This window comes from Stylophora pistillata, chromosome 10 (genome assembly GCF_964205215.1).
Source record: "Stylophora pistillata chromosome 10, jaStyPist1.2, whole genome shotgun sequence".
Classification (NCBI taxonomy): domain Eukaryota; kingdom Metazoa; phylum Cnidaria; class Anthozoa; order Scleractinia; family Pocilloporidae; genus Stylophora; species Stylophora pistillata.
In genome coordinates this window covers 460,031-478,260 of record NC_142528.1, presented here as the reverse complement: position 1 = coordinate 478,260, position 18,230 = coordinate 460,031, and the positions used below count along the sequence as shown (strand labels likewise).

The 18,230-nt window shown below is 40.1% G+C and overlaps 1 protein-coding gene and 1 pseudogene across 2 annotated transcripts; one reads left to right on the top strand and one right to left on the bottom strand.

Annotated features, from left to right (window-relative positions):
• Positions 1 to 8,806, top strand: LOC148721209 (uncharacterized; annotated as a pseudogene). The gene is made up of 6 exons (XR_015992486.1): positions 1 to 85; positions 665 to 951; positions 5,852 to 5,972; positions 6,442 to 6,567; positions 6,766 to 7,287; positions 7,898 to 8,806. The product of XR_015992486.1 is annotated as an uncharacterized LOC148721209 (transcript).
• Positions 8,807 to 12,795: 3,989 nt separating this feature from the next.
• On the bottom strand, positions 12,796 to 16,461 carry LOC148721208 (uncharacterized). Its single transcript, XM_088734765.1, has 2 exons — positions 15,426 to 16,461; positions 12,796 to 14,398 (listed from the first exon to the last, which is right to left on the bottom strand). Exons 1-2 carry the CDS (start codon positions 16,166 to 16,168, stop codon positions 13,594 to 13,596), a joined length of 1,548 nt encoding a protein of 515 aa, XP_088590891.1. The 5' UTR covers positions 16,169 to 16,461; the 3' UTR covers positions 12,796 to 13,593.
• Between the last annotated feature and the right edge of the window lie 1,769 nt (positions 16,462 to 18,230).

The following is an 18,230-nucleotide window of genomic DNA, read 5'->3' as shown; positions in this document are numbered from 1 at the left end:
ATGCTCGAAATAGAAAAGGATCATTACTTCGTGATAAACACTAATTACTCCGACGTATCAACGCAAGTTGTTTATGGACTTCAGCGTCAGTCCATTAATCGATAACAATAGCTGATCACATCCACAAAGGAAGGTTAAAATTGCATCAATTAGTAACAAGATCAAGTGTAATCACTCGCCTGGTGTTGATGGTGAGACCAAAAGCCAAAAGTAAATCAAAGCAATAAGTTAGCCCAGTTAGCCCAATGGATAGTGCGATGGACTGTTGTGCGGGAGGACGAGGGTTCGAGGCCCGGCCGGACCAACAATCAAGATCTTAAAATAATTGAGAAGATTTTGTTGCCTTTCCATAACCTCAAGAAATGGTTAGATATTCTAGTCTTCTCGGACGAATAAAAGCAGGTCCCATCTCCTGCAGGGTTGGGGTAGGAGATGTTAATTTACCACTCACGAGATTACTGTGTGATGGATGTCCTCCCTTGGGGTGGGATGGTGAGTTTGTTGTGAAGACCTTAAATTGGATAACTCATTGTGTTAAGTACGTCACCTTCGTTAAATAAAGAATATTGTATTGTATTGTAACTGAATTCAGCAGTTCAACAATTCCTGTAGAAGTGGTTAGTGTTACCCAGCAACTTTCTGATTTAAATAATTTGTTCTCTAGCGTACTGTCGCAATTTGAAGTTTATCAATTTTCCTAAACCGGGCTATCGGCTGAAGAACCACACGGTTCGAACTATTGACGTTATCGAAGAGGATCTCTGCAAGTTACATTGCTACCTGGAACCCAACTGCGTCAGTTTTAACTTCCATAAGATAAGACAGGCGTCTGGAAAACACAAGTGTGAACTGAATAATGCGACCATTGAGCACGACGGAGAGCTGGTGAAAAATGAAAGTTACATTTACCGCGGAGCTTGTAATATATTGCTAGTGATATAAACCCACGAGGTCAAACAACATGGCCGCTTCAACACAACTTTATTCCCGCAATGTATTCTGGTACATACACAGTAACCTTAGAGGGTACTTAATATATTACACTGCTTTCCCCTTACAAATAAGATATCCTTACCAGTAACACAATAGTAGCCATAACATTCACTACAGGTTCAGTCGGTCAACAGGTTTCCTAATTCTCTCTGATCGCCTCAGAACAACCGGCGATGGTGTGTTTAAATTCTCTTCACTAATACTAGAATTAGGCTCATCATCTTTATCTGAAAAATTGACTGGTGGCTGCGGCACCCCGGATGAAACTTGGCTATTATCTACACTTAGAGTGGGTTGCTCACACAGTTCTGGGACAGGTATGTCCAACTCTCTAGTTTCATGTGGCACCTGATCATATGCTTTAATTAAATGATCAACATGAACATATCTGGTCTTATAGCCAGTCTTAACTAAATATGTTCTGGGTCCACAGACCTTAACTACCCTTCCCAGAATCCACCTCTCAGTATTGCTACGGGCTTGAGTATTTCTCACTCGAACTATGTCATTCTCTGCAAACAGCCTATCTTGATGACCCTTTAAATCCTTATATTCCTTCTGCTTATTTTGTTTACTCTCTACGGTTTTGGCTAGATCAGGTTTCACTAGAGTTAAACGAGTACGCAGTCTACGTCTCATCAGCAGTTCTGCTGGCGTAGCACCTGTGGTGCTGTGTGGGGTGGTACGGTATCTCAAGAGGAAGTCTGCTAGTCTATGTTTGATAGACCTTCCCTTGTTTCCCTCTAGAACTTGTTTGACAAGCGCCTCCTTTACTACCCTGACTGATCTCTCAGCAGCACCATTTGATTGTGGGTGATAAGGAGGAGTTAGGGTATGTTTAATGCCATTTTTATACATAAACTCAGCAAACTCACTTGAAACAAATTGTGGCCCATTATCTGATACCAACTCCTCGGGCAAACCATGTTGGGCAAATATAAGACGCAACTCATTTATGGTTTTCTCTGTGGTGATTGAGGTCATGTGCTTAACCTCTATCCATTTTGAAAAACTATCAACCACCACAAAAAAAAAATCACTCCCTTTCTGACAAAAATCAACATGAATACGCTGAAAGGGTCGCGTGGCCCATTTCCAGGGTATCAATGGGGCACAAGGTGGAGAGGTCCGCACATCCTGACACACTGAGCATAGTTTAATCTTTTGTTCAATTTCCTCATCCATCTTGGGCCACCAAACACAGGTGCGTGCTATTGCTTTCATTGCACAAATGCCTGGGTGCTCCCAATGCAACTCCTCCAACATCTTTTCCCTAAATACTGGGGGAATGATCACCCTGGAACCCCAGAGAATGCAATTTTGTTCGCAAGAAAGTTCATGTCGACGGGTGTAATAGGGTTTTAAATCTTCATCACAAACCTCTGGCCACCCCACCATGACCCAATCAAGTACCTTGCTTAACCCTGGATCCATCAATGTAGCTTTCCCAATCTCTTTTGCAGTTATGGGGAAATCTTTGTCAATGGCACTTACATTGTAAATCTCACTCTCACTGCCAATCTTAGACTCTTCATGGGGTAATCTAGAAAGGGCATCACAGTTGCTGTGCTTCTCGGAGCTCCTGTACTCAATGTTATAGTCATATGCTGAAAGGACAAGTGCCCAGCGCTGCATACGGGCAGCTGCAAGTGTGGGTATAGCAGCTTTTGGGCCCAAAATAGCCAACAATGGCTGGTGGTCAGTTACTAAAGTGAACTTTCGTCCATATAGAAACTGATTAAATTTTTTTACCCCGAAAATAATAGACAAGGCCTCCCGTTCAATTTGAGCATAATTTTTCTCACTTGAGCTGAGGGTACGTGATGCATATGCTATTGGCCTTTCTTGACCATCCTCCATTACATGACTAAGCACTGCCCCCAAACCATAACTCGATGCGTCACAAGCTAACTTAAGCTCACGATTTAGATCATAGTGGACCAACAGCGACTCACTGGTGAGGCCCTCCTTGCATGCCTCGAAAGCTTTCTGGCAGTCATCTGTCCATTCCCATTGAATAGTTTTCTGCAAAAGCCTATGCAGAGGTGCTAAGGTTGTAGCCAGCCCTGGCAAAAAGGAATGATAATACTGAACCATGCCTAGGAAGGACCTTAATTCACTCACATTCTTTGGGGCTGGGGCTCTTTTCACTGCACTGATCTTCTCCTCCACCGGTTGCAGGCCTTCGGCACTTATTCTCAGACCTAGATAAACCACTTCAGGTTTCAAAAACTCGCATTTTGCCAGTTTTAAATGCAAATTGTATTGGTGTAGCCTGTCCAACACATCAGCAAGTATCTTGAGATTCTCTTGCCAGTCATTGCCCCCTATCAAGATGTCATCTTGTTTACAAACACATTTTTCAATTCCCTGAAGAATTTGATCCATTTTTGCTTGAAAGATTTTTGGGGATGACTTGACCCCATAGGGCAATTTCTGGTAGGAATAAAGGCCTTTATGAGTGGTAATTGTCAAGTACTCTTGACTTTCTTTGTCAACATTCAGCTGGGCATAGGCATGTGATAGATCAAGCTTACTAAATACCTTAGAGCCAACCAGAGCAGCATACAAATCCTGAGTAGTAGGTAAAACATATTGCTCATCTTCAACTGACTGATTGATAGTGGATTTGTAGTCTCCACATATTCTGACAGTGTTATCAGCCTTTGGCACTACCACAATTGGGCTAGCCCAAAGTGACCTGTCAACTTTCTTAATAACACCATGCTTTTCTAGTTTGTCTAACTCTTTTTCGACTTGCTCTTTTAAAGCGTATGGAACCCTACGCGCTTTCACGAATACAGGTTTTGCATCGCCTCTCATAGTAATATGGGCCTCAAGGCCCGTCATACCTTTGTAACTCTCAGTAAACAATTCGCTATGTTTAGATAGCAACTCATTCAGTTGACTATCAGCACTCCTAGGGTCTCCCTTGGGAATACAAAATATCTCACCCCACTCAAACTTAATGTGCCGCAGCCAGTTTTTACCAAGTAAAGTAGGTTTTGCATCATAATTGGCTACAAGAATGGGTAGAGAGTATTGTTTACCCTTATACACTATGTCACACTGCATTTCCCCTGACACATCAAGTAATTCACCCGTGTATGTCTTAAGTGTTACTTTAGAAGGAGACAGAGGCTTGTCTGCAAACCTCTCTAGATATTCACTTCTACTCATTATTGAGAAATCTGCAGCTGTGTCTAACTCCATCATACACAGTTTACCATTGATTTCCATTTCTACAGTGTACCTATTGCAGTTAGGCTTGTTTTGGTCAAGCGAATTCAGAGAATAAATTCCTAATTCCTCATCCTCACACTCATCATTGCCTGATTCTGAAGCCTGTACACTATGAATTTTACCCTTTCTCTTTTCATCCTTACTGCGACAAACAGAAGCTAAATGCCCAATCTTGGAGCACTTGTAGCATTTTGCTGACTTAAATTTACAAGACTGACCTGAATGATTACCCCCACACCTAGGACATGACAATTGTTCAGTGTTCTTCTTTTCAGTGTTTTTACTTCCTTGTTCTGTCAACTTGTTGACTTGAACAGTTTCACTGCGTGAAGGGTGAAATTCTTGGGTGTTCCTGTCTGCCATCTCCATGGTCTTGGCAATACTGCAAGCCTTTTCGAATGTGAGGTCATCTGTGTTCAGTAGTTTGTTTTGTATCTTCGGATTGTTCAGTCCGCATACGAATCGGTCACGTAACGCCCGATTGAGGAATTCACCATAATTACAGTGGACCGCCAATCTCTTCAAAGCCAGCACATAATCGCTAACTGATTCTTCGGATTTTTGATTTCGCGTGCCAAAGTGAAAACTTTGTGCGATTTCCAGGGGCTTCGGGTTGTAGTGTTTCTCCAAGACTTCCACAATGTTAGTGAATGACACATCCTTCGGTTTAGTGGGCGCCAATAAGTTGCTGAGGGTTGTGTATACCTCTGGCCCCACTTCTGTCAGGAAAATGGCACGTTTCCTGTTCGCTACCACAAGGTTGGTGGCAGCGCTTCCCTCTCCTGTTGTCGTTACAATGTTGTTGGCTGTAAAGAACATTTCCATCCTCTCAACGTAGGCACTAAACGTTTCACGTGCGACGTTGAACTCGCCAACACGTCCAAATAATCCACTCGCACTAGTGCTGGCCATCTTCTATGCCACAACACACACAGCGTTGTCCAAAGACCTTGCACTTTTGAATGACGTGGAAAAACGACCGATCCTCGTCGCCAAAATGTAATATATTGCTAGTGATATAAACCCACGAGGTCAAACAACATGGCCGCTTCAACACAACTTTATTCCCGCAATGTATTCTGGTACATACACAGTAACCTTAGAGGGTACTTAATATATTACAGAGCTGAGGTGAGGATGACGTTTAGATGTGAAGAGTATGATAATTTTGGCTCAGGGAAGCTTCATGAGAAGACTTAGGATCCCTCGACTTCTTACTGATTCCTCTTATTTCCAACCGCCAAAATAAAGGGTATGATAATTGCATGATTCCATTTTTTAAATTAAGAAATGGATGAAGCATAGATTTTTTTCATTTAAAATGACCTCCTCTAGAGCTGTTTTGATAAATTTTGAGGAGTCAGGCAGATTTTGAACTGAGTCTCGTTCTGAACAATGCTAGAAGACTTTTGAATGAATACCCACCAAGCTTGGGGAGAAAAAAGCTACGTGATGAGAAATAAGAATACACGCGAGGACTATGATGGAAACACGTAGATTTGACAAACCTAGCCTGCATGGTATTCAGAACTAAACACGAACGCACACGTGAGACATAAACACAGAAGAAGATGTATACAAACATTTATGAAGCCCTATTCTCTTTCTTCTTAAGAATGCTTGCACCAGAAATTCTTGCAAGAATAACGCAACATGTCAAGCTGGGTTTACAGACAGAGATTATCATTGTTTGTGTGCTCTTGGATCTGGATTTGAAGGCCATGATTGTGATGAGGGTAAGGAATCCTCTACAGATTTTGCAATCGATAAGAACATGAATAATGTGTGACCAGTTCCCTCCACCAACCCCTCACCACACCCTCCCCATTAATCATCACTAAAAAATCAATATAGAGTTAATGAGAATTTAGAGAATTATCAAGCAGCGATTTGGATGCAACACTAATTTCTTAGAGCCGAATCAAAAAAAGAATTGTTTGATCATTTGCTAAGACCATTAACCTTTTACATTTACCAGGGTTACCTTTTACTCAGTTAGTTATGCGACTAGAAGTGAAATCAACTTTACACGAACGGTCACCTCTTTACGGCGACCGGTTTGTTTGTCACTCTTAATTTAACTCCTTCTGACGGCCACCTGTCTAACGTTAGCGGCCAGAGTGGCACGTTTTAACTTCTACAAAGTACTAAAATATTTGAACAGCTGAGCGAAAACAAATAGACACCGTCTTTTTGCTGTCTTAGATATAGACGAGTGTCTCAATGGAACACACGAGTGTGATAGTAATGCTGATTGTGGCAACAACCTGGGATCTTATCAATGTACTTGTAAAGATGGATTTCATGGAAACGGTATAGACTGTACTCTGAGTAAGTATTTGTAATCCCGTCAAATCTGGCCCCTCTTTTACATTACATTGCTTTCAGGCATGGTATAGTTGGTAATATTTGAAGTTTTGCCAACGACCATGCTTGAAAAAAATTCCAGTGGAATACTTAATAAAGAACATGATGACACTTTCATACTACTGCGATAATTATCACGGTATTATTATGTTTATTGCACAGGATTTACAGCTGTTTTTACAAATCTTGGTGAGAGCAGAAATCAAGGTCCAGACTCAATCGGTAGTCACTACACAGGTCAGGATCATGACGGACAAGTTAACCTGTCCAGCGGTATTCAACTGTGGACTGTGCCCCATACTGGTGAATACAGAATAGAAGCAATAGGAGCCTCAGGGGGGTACGGCGAGGAGAGTGTCATCAAGAACGGAGGAAGAGGGGCAAGGATGATTGGAAACTTTGTTTTGACCAAAGACGAGATCATTCGTGTGCTTGTTGGTCAACAAGGGAGTAGAGGAGGTGCCAACCCAAAGACTGCCGGAGGTGGTGGAGGTACATTTGTGGTGAGAGGAAACAACACGCCTTTGATCATTGCTGGAGGTGGAGGAGGAGTTAAGAAAATGTTCGAACAACATCCAGGATGTGATGCGTCCACTAATACAACAGGGAATGCAGGATACAACTCGCCATTGGGGTCAGGAGGAAACAACGGACATGGAGGAAATACCAATGGTCAAAGTTCAGGTATCAATCTCTCTCATAGGCTGAGATGACATTGAATCAGTTGACAAGGATTCTCATTCGCTGATTGCATAGCTGGATAAAAGAAAAGTGCAAAATTTAAACGTTGACTTGTCCCCCTAAGCCTTTTTATAATTAAATATATCCACTAATTTTTTTTTAACTTAAATGTAAACTTTCAACTCAAAATTAGGAGGTAAACTTGATTGGAGAAAGACTAAGGGGGTACGTTTCTAAAGAAACTGTGGTGCTGCGTCGGTGGGGGTAACAACGATTTGAAAGATAAACTTTTGCGGCTTTCCGTGCTACCATATGAGGGAAGACCGCAGATTGCTACATGCTGCATAGAATGATTAGGTAGATTGAGCTCCACTTTCTGCATATAAACGCACACACAACCCACAATTTCTGCATTCGCTCAGACGAAGGGTTAACACTCGAAACGTCAGCTTTTTAACTCTTTACGGTGGCCACTTTAGTATTTCAACTTAGTTGATACAACCAAATTACTTAGAATGGAAAATACTGCGAATCGTTGTCCAATCGCTTTCAGTTAATAATAACAAAAGTTTTTCTTTTATGTAGGAGAAGACTTATTTTTTCATTATTGTAGGCGGTGGTGGCGGCGGCTTCTACGATAATGGACAACCTGCTTCAAACAGCGGTAGTGGTCGAGGAGGTCAAGGATATCTTCAAGGGGGAGTAGGAGGACATGCCCTGGGTGGGTTCGGAGGTGGTGGTGGTTTTCGTGGAGGCAACAAGGGAGCTGGCGGCGGTGGAGGTTACTCTGGAGGGGATGGCGGAGTTGATGAGGAGTTTTCCTGAGGGGGAGGGGGAGGATCTTTTAACAATGGAACAAATCGGCAAAATGAATGTTGTTATAATAGCGATGATCATGGTAGAGTTGTCATCACATTTCTTCATTGACATGCTCATGGTAGCATTTCCCCTATGGTGATCCTTCAGTATTGCACTGCGCCTCCTGTACCGCGCATTTAAACACACAAACAGGCGAATAAGCGCGCGTGCATTCCGAGAACACGGTATTGTTTTTCAATCAATAGACCAGGTTAAAACGTTCTATGGTCTTTGGCTCTTGAACAATGAAGGTGACTTATAATTTTATTCCATAATTTTAATGCACAAATTAGCCCTTAAAATTGGAGAAAAACAAAAAGGTCATAGACTGGAAAAAAATATAGTTAAAACGTGCACAAAGGCTGCTGCTCGAGGATGCAAAGTTTGACCTTGAAAACAATGACTCTAGGAACGTTTTGAGTCCACGTCGTCAAAAATTGCGTGATTTTTCCACAGTTTATGTATCAGATTGTTCCGTACTCTCGAGACTTTCTACCTATCAAATTTTTTAAAGTGTTACTGTAAAAACCCTTGCTTCCAGCCACCGCAAAATTAACTTCCTAGTCAATTGCCAAAGCGTTCAGCCTCAGTATAATATCCTGCAAAAACTCCTCCCCTTCCCCCCCCCCCCGGCATCGATGTCAACTTTTTGATGTTGCCCTTGTTAGCGTTGTGTTCCCAGATGATGATTTATACGGGGAGTTAGGGGAAATGTCTCATAGACATTTCAAAAAAAGATTCAGAGATCGTTGCAGTTTTCAAAATAAATCATTTTGGAGCTGGTTCCTTCTCCATTATGCAGGGTACAAGAGAGTTTATATTTGCCAAGGTGAAGGCACCTTCAAGTTTACACAAAACCTTATTTAACCGTTTAGATTATAATATTTCTGTTAACGTCTAGCCAAATAACTCTTCCTCTTTCACTTTAAGTGGAAGACAACGATGTATGTTACATACAAAAGTAACTTTAATAAATGCCTAATAACAACTTAGACGTAAACATCTTGGAAATGTTTCTTGCACAAAAAGTAGCTCTGTGAGAGCTCTCAGTTTTCTTGTTGACAGACAAGTACTCGCTCGTAATCGTAATAAACATTGTTATAGTGACATGTTGCAAACTGCAATTGGTTGAAATCAATAAATTGGTTTTCAGCTGTCGAGAGCTGTTGTTGTTGTCGTTGGTTTTGTTTGTTTGTTTGTTTGTTTTTGTTTTTATTTTGTTTTTTTTTTATCAGGGCTGTGATTATAGAAATAGAAAATGGGAAACTTAGGCAATTTCAAAGGCTCTAGTTTTCTTGTCAGAAAAAAAGTCCAATAATCCGAGCTTTCAGGATTTCCATTTCGTTCCAGATTCTCTCCCGATATTACATTAAGCGTGGCTGGATCCAAGAATCGAAGACTGTTACGAGCTCAGACTATCACTGACATCATCACCAGTCAAAGTGGAAGTTTTCTTGAAAGATCGGCCACCATCGATCATTATGACGCAATACGCTAATCGCGCTGTCAGTAAAATTTGCAGAGACAAGGGATCCTCAGAGGGATCCTGAGAAACCTCAGATCAACCACGTGGTCCAAACGAGATTTTAACAATTGCAGTTTTAAAAGAATGCCTGCCACCTGCCTTCACTGACTCGAGTGCTTGGTTTGTCTAAACAGGAACTCGTAACGATATATATATATAACAGCTTAGAAAATTGTAATTACAATAATAAATCAAGGAGCGTATTTCTACACGCAATTATGGAAAGGAAAATATCTTGTACTAATGGGATACTAAATGCTGAAAATAACTGAAAATATTTTCCATTCACAAAACTGTTTCAAGCAAACTGAAGAGGAAAACATAAAACATTGATTCGGAGCCAGGTTGTCACAATGAATATTTTTCTCCTGATGTCTTCACGTTTTCATTTCATTCTCAGATGTGGATTGCCACTGGTATCGCTTGGATGACACAGGATTTTACTCATATAAGCCTGGATCAACCCCTGTGATTGATCTTGATGGAGAGATGGAAAGAGGATCACTGATCCAAAAAAGCTGCCAACGCAAGCCACGGTCCCGATTATCAGTTTGCTTCTTTCATGCAGATCTACAACGTATACCAATATCATTGAAGACGGTTGAAGGACACTGGCTTAGTTTGATAAGTAGCAGGGAAACATTTGCCTCAAGTGAACGTTTGCACGACAAAAAAAAAATAAACAGAAGGTAACATTTTGATTAATGCCTTAAAAATTGAACAAATGCACTTGCTCTTCGTTCAGTGATCGAAAAAAGAAAGAGTAATGCGAATGTTTATTCGCTCTTCACTGATAAACTCAGCGTGCTTTATCGTGAGTATTTATCATAGTTTCCGCTTAAGGACTTTTTCATGTCGGTGGTTTTTAAAATTCAAACCATACACAAAATGTTGACAATGATTCATCTTGATTAGACACATTGTGTACTTGATGACTGTGCAATTCATGACGGAACAGTCGGTTAGCCTTAGTTCATAAATTTTTTCCGTCTCTTTGAGGTTTACGAAGTGAAGGGAAGATATATTGTTTCTTTGTTTGATTCATATCATGATTATTCTACCGTTACACCACTTTTAGTTTCTTGCCCTGGACAGATAGAATATTACACTCTAACTGTGTTTATGAAACTGTGACATGAAAGGACATAAGGAAAAAGGGTCGGCATAATGCTTTTCCATCACTTCGTATGATGCACAGCAATGCGTGATCAAAACAACCTATGATTGCGCAAACTTACAGCTTATCAAGGCATAAAGATATATTGATCCTATTAACAACAAACATATGAAACATATGAGTGAACTGCGGTTATGAGACGTATATAAGAACGATCCTTCGCAGTAAAGCACTATTTGAGCAATAGTGGAAATCAGACCTGAAAAAAATTTCAGGCCTGTACAGTCAATCCCGTACAGGCCTGAAATTTTTTTCAGGTCTGATTTCCACTATTGCTCAAATAGTGCTTTACTGCGAAGGATCGTTCTTATATACGTCTCATAACCGCAGTTCACTCATATGTTTCATATGTTTGTTGTTGTTCGATTTATCATCTACGGGTTTATATCGAATTAATTTGATGGCCTGCTCCCAGTTGGCTTGTTAGCTCAATTGGTAGAGCGCTGCACTAGTATCGCAGAGGTCAGTGGTTCGAATCCCGTACAGGCCTGAAATTTTTTTCAGGTCTGATTTCCACTATTGCTCAAATAGTGCTTTACTGCGAAGGATCGTTCTTATATATTGATCCTATTATTGGACCCCTACCGTAAGCGAGAGTATTTAAAAATCTTTGTGTGTTTTTCCCTTCTCCTTTTTCCAATTCGTCTCTGGCAAAAAAGCTCATTTAGGCTTCAACAAGGGAACCAGCTAATGATTCCTTAGCTTCCACTATAACTGGCCATTAATATGCGGGGCGTATTGTTCAGTTCACTATAGGTTTCTTTCAACACAAGAATGGAGTTAAAACGAAACAGCTTTTATCGGAAATGTAGTTTTAAAACAGTCAGACCGCTTTTGGGGAAGACATCGGTTCAGAATTAGGTAAAGGAGCACGATTGCTACATTGGAAACTCTATTGAGCGTCCCCCCGGTTACGTTCGTTAATCAACAAAAAATAACGCGAATGCTTATTGCTCGTTTTATATTCAGCGTGCTTTATCATGAATATTTGTCATAGTTTCCTCCTTGCGGACTTTATCGTACGTCAGTAGTTTTAAAATTTCAGAGATATTTGACCTCAACGTTATCAAATATTTGAGTGAATCGAAAAGTTTAAAAACACAATAATTTATTTACCTCTGTCGATTGGCAAGCCGCCAATCAAATCGATTGAAAATTGTATCGTACGTTTATTAAGAATCTACCAATATGTATACGAACCGTCAGAGTAATTTGTTAAATACAGTTGCAGTAAGAGCTTCTTACATTTTACCTATTATGAGGCGATTTTTTATTGAAAACCTAGAAAAGCCGGGGAGTGGTCTATCTCTCCCCGGGTATAACTAAAAGAGAAACAAGTTTGTCATTTTGAGTTTTGCGGTAGATCCTTTGAACTGGCAAAGTTTCATTGAAATCGGTGAGATGGCATGGATCACGACTTCCTGGTGCTCTCTTGGACACGTCTTAATATCCTTCATTTCCAATAATTGGCTTCTTAACATTTAAAAAATTGCTTTTCTTGTTTCTATCAACTGTTTAATAGCGTCTGTAAGGTTGATTTGAATGATTTTATGTAAATTTTTTAGTGCTTTCTTCTTTGATGAAATATTAGTTCCAGATATTGGAGCTGCTACAATAACATTTTTAATTGTTCTTAGTTTTGGAACAGGAAGTTTAATAGTTTTTTCTCATTTTCTTGAACCATTCACACAGAATTTATCAGTCTTGGTGTTGGAATTGGTTTTTATATCCAAGTTCATTTCATTCACTATTCTGTTTTAAAACCAAAGCGATTAATTAAGTGATAACAGCCTACCCTCTCTAAAAAGGCTTCCTTTCATTTGTCATTCTTGTGAATACTGTATTAAAGCTGAACAAACTTAATGCTCCTTCTTGGCCAGCTTAAAGTTCTAACATCCATTTAGTGTTTTATTATGTCATTTACCGTTTTTCTAGCATCTAAATTATGAAACATTAGAAGACCTGGTACTATTTTGGACCGGATGTCCATCACTACCCCCAGACATAACTACAAAGTTGCTTGTGAAGTACCTTGAACATCATCAGACCAAAGTTTTAGCAGAATCTGGCACTTGCACTCTAGAACTTTCCATCCCAGTAGTGCACAAGGAGTACAGCGTATTCAAGGATTACATCAATAAGAGCATTGCTTATGGCAAAATTGGTTTTGGCAAGATATAGACATGAAAGGGTGGTCTTTCCTTATCTTACATTCAGTTAACAGTTGTGTCATAAAACAAAATTTTCAAATCTGTGTAGGTCACTTAAAAAATGTTCCACGTTTAAAGTTCCAGTTTCAAGTTACTCTGCAAATGAACTGTTTTGTCAACAGTACGATTAACTCAACACTAACAAAAAGGGCTTACAAGAGCTCATTGACAAGGGTATAAACTTCTCTACAATAGCCATTATGGATGCAATGTAGCCCCAGCTTTACCTCATTTGTTACTGTTTTGACTGATTGCAAATCAAGGCTAGATATAAGGTTTAAAGTGTTTATACTATGAAGCATCTAGTACATTGTGCCACTACAACATCATGTATTTTTTATCTCAGCCATTCAAAGTTTTACACCTCTTTGTATCCATAAGGCTGATAGATTTGAGATTATAATTGATTATTGTTACTGTTTCCCATTTACATTGTCATTAGTAATTTCATTTTTGGCATACTGACATATATAGTAGTAACCAATTTATACCAACTGTATTTAGAGTTCATTCCAAGTACATGAAGTTAATACAGTAAATCATGAACAGCAGTTTAAATAGAAAGAAGCAATCTGCACTACCACTTGGTAGGCTGTGATTCCATCATGATCACCAGTTTGAAAGACTGTATCTCTCGCTTCTCGCAGTGACAATTCTTGGTTATGTGTCAGAGTAGTAATTGTGTCAGGTACCGAAACTTCATAGTCTCTCTGCATATCAGGTACAGGCCCTTCTTCATCAATCCCATAATGATCAAAATTAACAGCCTCGCTGGCAGTCACATCTGTCACAGCCTGATATCCAGAATTTCTGAAATGTAGCATTCCTTGTATCCAGAGCTGATTGGGAGAGAAATTGCATTGTGTGCTTACAGGATGATTATTCCACTGACCGATAAATTGGTTAATTGCATTATTAATCAGTGGAATATAGACTAGATGAAGACAAAACAGATGCACCTTATCTGTTGGATCTAAAATTCCACTGTGCTCAAGAAAGAGGAAAATGTTCAAAAAGTGGCTCACAATAACCCGATTGACATCACTCCAGAGACGCTCTATTCTTTGGCTATGAACAGATTTTCCAGTGATGTGGCTGCCTCTATTTAAACCTCTTTCTTGCAGCGTGAAGCGAGCAACTTCTATGTTTTCCATTCCAAGATCACTGCGAACTCTTGATGGTAAACTGTAGTGCTCAACAGCTGACTGGAAATACTGCAGCACAGTTGAAGCTCTGTTGTTGGTTGATGCCTGAAGGAATACTATCATTCTTGAAAAACCATCTAAACCACCATGAATGACAATTCTGTATGGCTGGATTAGTTTGTGGTTGCCATCAATGTGCCTATTGGACACCATGGAAACATTTATTCCACTGCACTATCACATATAAGTTAGGTTAAAATATGTTATGTGAAAAAAGTTATCTGCCTATCTGAGTAGTAGTGGTAATGATAATAATAATAATGACAACAACAACAAGAACAATAATCATAACAACAACAAGAGGCATTTGTTGACCACCCATGAGTAACAGGCATGATAGTCAGGAATTTTGAGCATAATATCAGGGGAAGGTGGGGGCTGGGAAACTGGATTAGGGTGATCAGTAAGGGGGCTAAATAGAATTGGGGGATCAAAATTACAGCCTGACCTCCCTTGTATCACAGATTTGAAACCAGTGTTGACCCTGTGTGGGGAGAACTCCCATGTAAAATGGACAGGAGTGTTTGTTGCAAATTTTGAAAAGAACCCTTTAAAGGTACCAAGATCCTGTTTTGTGGGCATAGCTTGAAATGTATTTCATGCCAAAGAGGAAACAATTCTGAAACAACACAGTTAACCTTGGCCATAATGTTTTTTCTCGCCCAAGACCCTACTTAAGAGGTAGTGTGAAAGCTCCTGCTGTGGATCTTTTGGAGCTGAACACCATAAGAGGTACCAAATCTGCATTTTTAAACCCTAAAAAGTATGACAAGCATCCCTGTCCTTTTTATACAGGAGTCCCCCCTTGGGAGTGTTGCCTTAGAGAAATAACAAACTGCCCGACTATTTTGAAAAGAGGGTTGGTGGGGCCTAATGGATGGTGTTGGGGGGGGGGGGGGCTGTCAAAAAGGAGACCCCTTTAAACAGAAACTCGTTTGGAAAGAAGGTAGTGAAGGTGTAGTCTGATTGTCCGCGTGAGTGTAGTCCTGAGAAGGACTGTTGTCGGTGGTAGTGACTGACGTTTCGACATCGAAACGTCAGTCACTACCACCGACAACAGTCCTTCTCAGGACTACACCTTCATATGTTACCCCCAGGTTCAAGCCATTTACTGCAAAGAAGGTAGTGTTAACTAAATAGCGCTTTAACTGATTATTTTACTTTACCATAATGCATTGGGGCATGGTACACTGTATACTCTACGAATTATCTGCTGTGCTGCTCTTAAAGTGCGAAGAACCGGATCCACTCTTCGAATAGATTCCTGAATACGATGGCGCTGGATTCGTAAGCCCCTTTGTCTCAAGCCCCCTTCAACTAGGCGTTGACCAGCGCTTGGTGTCACTTCAAGAATTTCCCTCACATATTCGTCAAGGTCATCGTTGGAGACATCACTGAAATTCTCTCCCAAACCAACTGGCAACCCAAATTCATGTCTTCGACTGCGCAAAGTTCTTTCGGAGATTCCAAGAATTCTTCCAATATCAGCCCAACGAAAACCGGCGTCATTATGCAGGGTTTGCAGCTGTTGCTGTAAGATCTGTAGCCTTGGTCTGCCAACCAAACCGTTCCTAGCCACAGTTGTAAGACGATCGTTTAGAGACGATGGTGCAGTAAACATAGAACGTTCCGAGTCCTCGACAATTCTTTCAAAGTCCCTTGAAAGTTCGTTGACAAGAAAAACAAGTGCGTTTAGATCAGAGATCACCTCAACTTCATTTGGGAAGGCTTCTCCTATTCTTAGAGTCAAAGTGGCAAGAGTTCTTTCGTTTTCTCGTAAACGGCGACTAAAAAATTCAGCCGAGTCGTAGGACGCAATGTTCCTTTGCCCTTCTGCACTTTCCAGTAGCCTACCCAGAGACGTAAAAAATCCTTCGATGTTGGGCAGCCAAATCAGTGCACCTTGCATAGTGTTTCTCAAACTTCACTGATCATCTGCCTCTATTTCCGCCATTATGAAAGTGTTAGTTTCCAGGACCTCTTGTTTTATGTGACCTCCGGTCATTTCTATTTCCGCTTCCTCCTCTTTTAGTTTTATCGAACATCTCTTAGTTTTATCAAACATCTTTTAGTTACTTAAAGTCACGCGTGAATGAGTCACGAAAGCGATGTATGCTGCACAACATCGATGTATGACATCCAAAATCGATGTATCCCGGATGAAATGGATTTATTTTTGTTTTAAGACTCGTATTATAACGGATAACAATAATAACGTAATTGAGCAAAACATTTATGTATCCACGTTCGATATTTTGTCCGTAAAAGGACTTCATAGTTAGTTAACAACCGTTCGACTGGGTTGCGACAGAACTGATAGGTCTAAATTAAATTAATTTTTTTTAAACAAAATAAAAAAAAAGGAGAACAAAACAAACAACAAAAAAATTTAATTATTTTGTATTAGATAAGTTAAGTTTTCCATGCAATCTTTCCCTACCGTCCGCATCGAGGACGATGCTTAATTTAGGCGGGGAGGAATGCTGTAGAGCATTTTCAAGGATTGATATTTCGAGTATTTTTAGGTTTACCTTGTGTTCTATTAAGTCTCGCCTTTTCGCCCCTACGTGCTATTTTGGTAGATCTATAGTTTTGATCATTTATTTTTAGTGTGTGCTTGAACTTGGCTCAGTTCTTACCGTGCTAGACATTTTAATCGCTTGTTATGGTTGAGGATAACTAGTTTGCTAGGTGGTTATGTTTGGGTTGGTAAAACTGACCTTGAGTTTTACCCACACTGATATCCTGTTTTGGAAATTCCCACGGTCAGCTTACCCAAACGTGTGTGATTTTTGCATTAAATGACAGGGCACTCCTCGCTGAAGTTAGAAGAGAAATAGCTGTGGTAGTAGAAGGTAGTAGCAACAATAGAAAAGAAGAGAATAAAAGAAGAAAAGTATAGAGTCTTGGTACCTCTCGTTAATTCGCTAAGCGAGTGGTAAAACCCCCACAACACAATGATGCGATTCAAGGAAAACTCATTACCTGACGGGGGAATTCCGCGTTAAATTCCACGAGAAAACCGATATCGCACGAATCGCGAAGCGATTCTATCGTTTCGCACGAATCGCGAAACGATAGAATTGCTGGACTTGTTGAAAATGTTATTCTTTACGTTGTCTTCTCTTTTGCAGGGAAGGTATGGTCTGTTATCCTTTGTGAAGGTATATCTACATGTAACCGAATCTGTTGTGAAAACGAAAGAAAGATCGACGTAGTCTATGCGAATTACGGAAGATTGGACAATGACACATGCGACCACCCTAAAAAGTCGAACACAAACTGTAGCGCTGTGAACTCTCTTTCTACTGTGCAGACAAGATGCAACGGAAAAGTCGGTTGCCAGCTGGTTGCGACAAATTCAGAGTTTGGTGATCCATGTGGTGGAACATAAATATCTGGAAGTCAAATTCAAGTGCGTGTTAAGTAAGTTGAAAAAATAAATTATCAGTATACTGCGTACAGGGAAGAAAAGCGGCCCTTCATTACTCTATACTATATACCATTTCTAGGAAATGATTAAAGGCCTATCGAGAATTGTCTCTGACTGGTTACTCACAAAGATCTGACTTGGTAAGAAACACAACAGCTTGGACCCGAAAATCATATATTATTTTATGCAAGTGCTGAATGTATTAGTATTTATTAGATTTATTGTACATTGGGAAAGACAACAAAAGCGAAAAATTGTTTAGGGGGAGAAGAAATCCAAGCGAAAAAATCAATAAGATTGATTGCAACAATATCGTCTCTGATTGTACTTTATCATGTCATCACGGAAACGATAACGCTGTACTTTCCCATTTTAATTTGAAGAACCAAGAGCAGTGAGAAAGAATTACAAAGAAAGATAACTTTCCAAAATTTCTCTGAGCACAATCTGTGTATGTTTTGATCAATGATATTCGCCTTAGGGTCTCTTAACTTAAGCCCAAATAACTTTGTTTGCTAAGTTTGCGAGATAAGTTTCA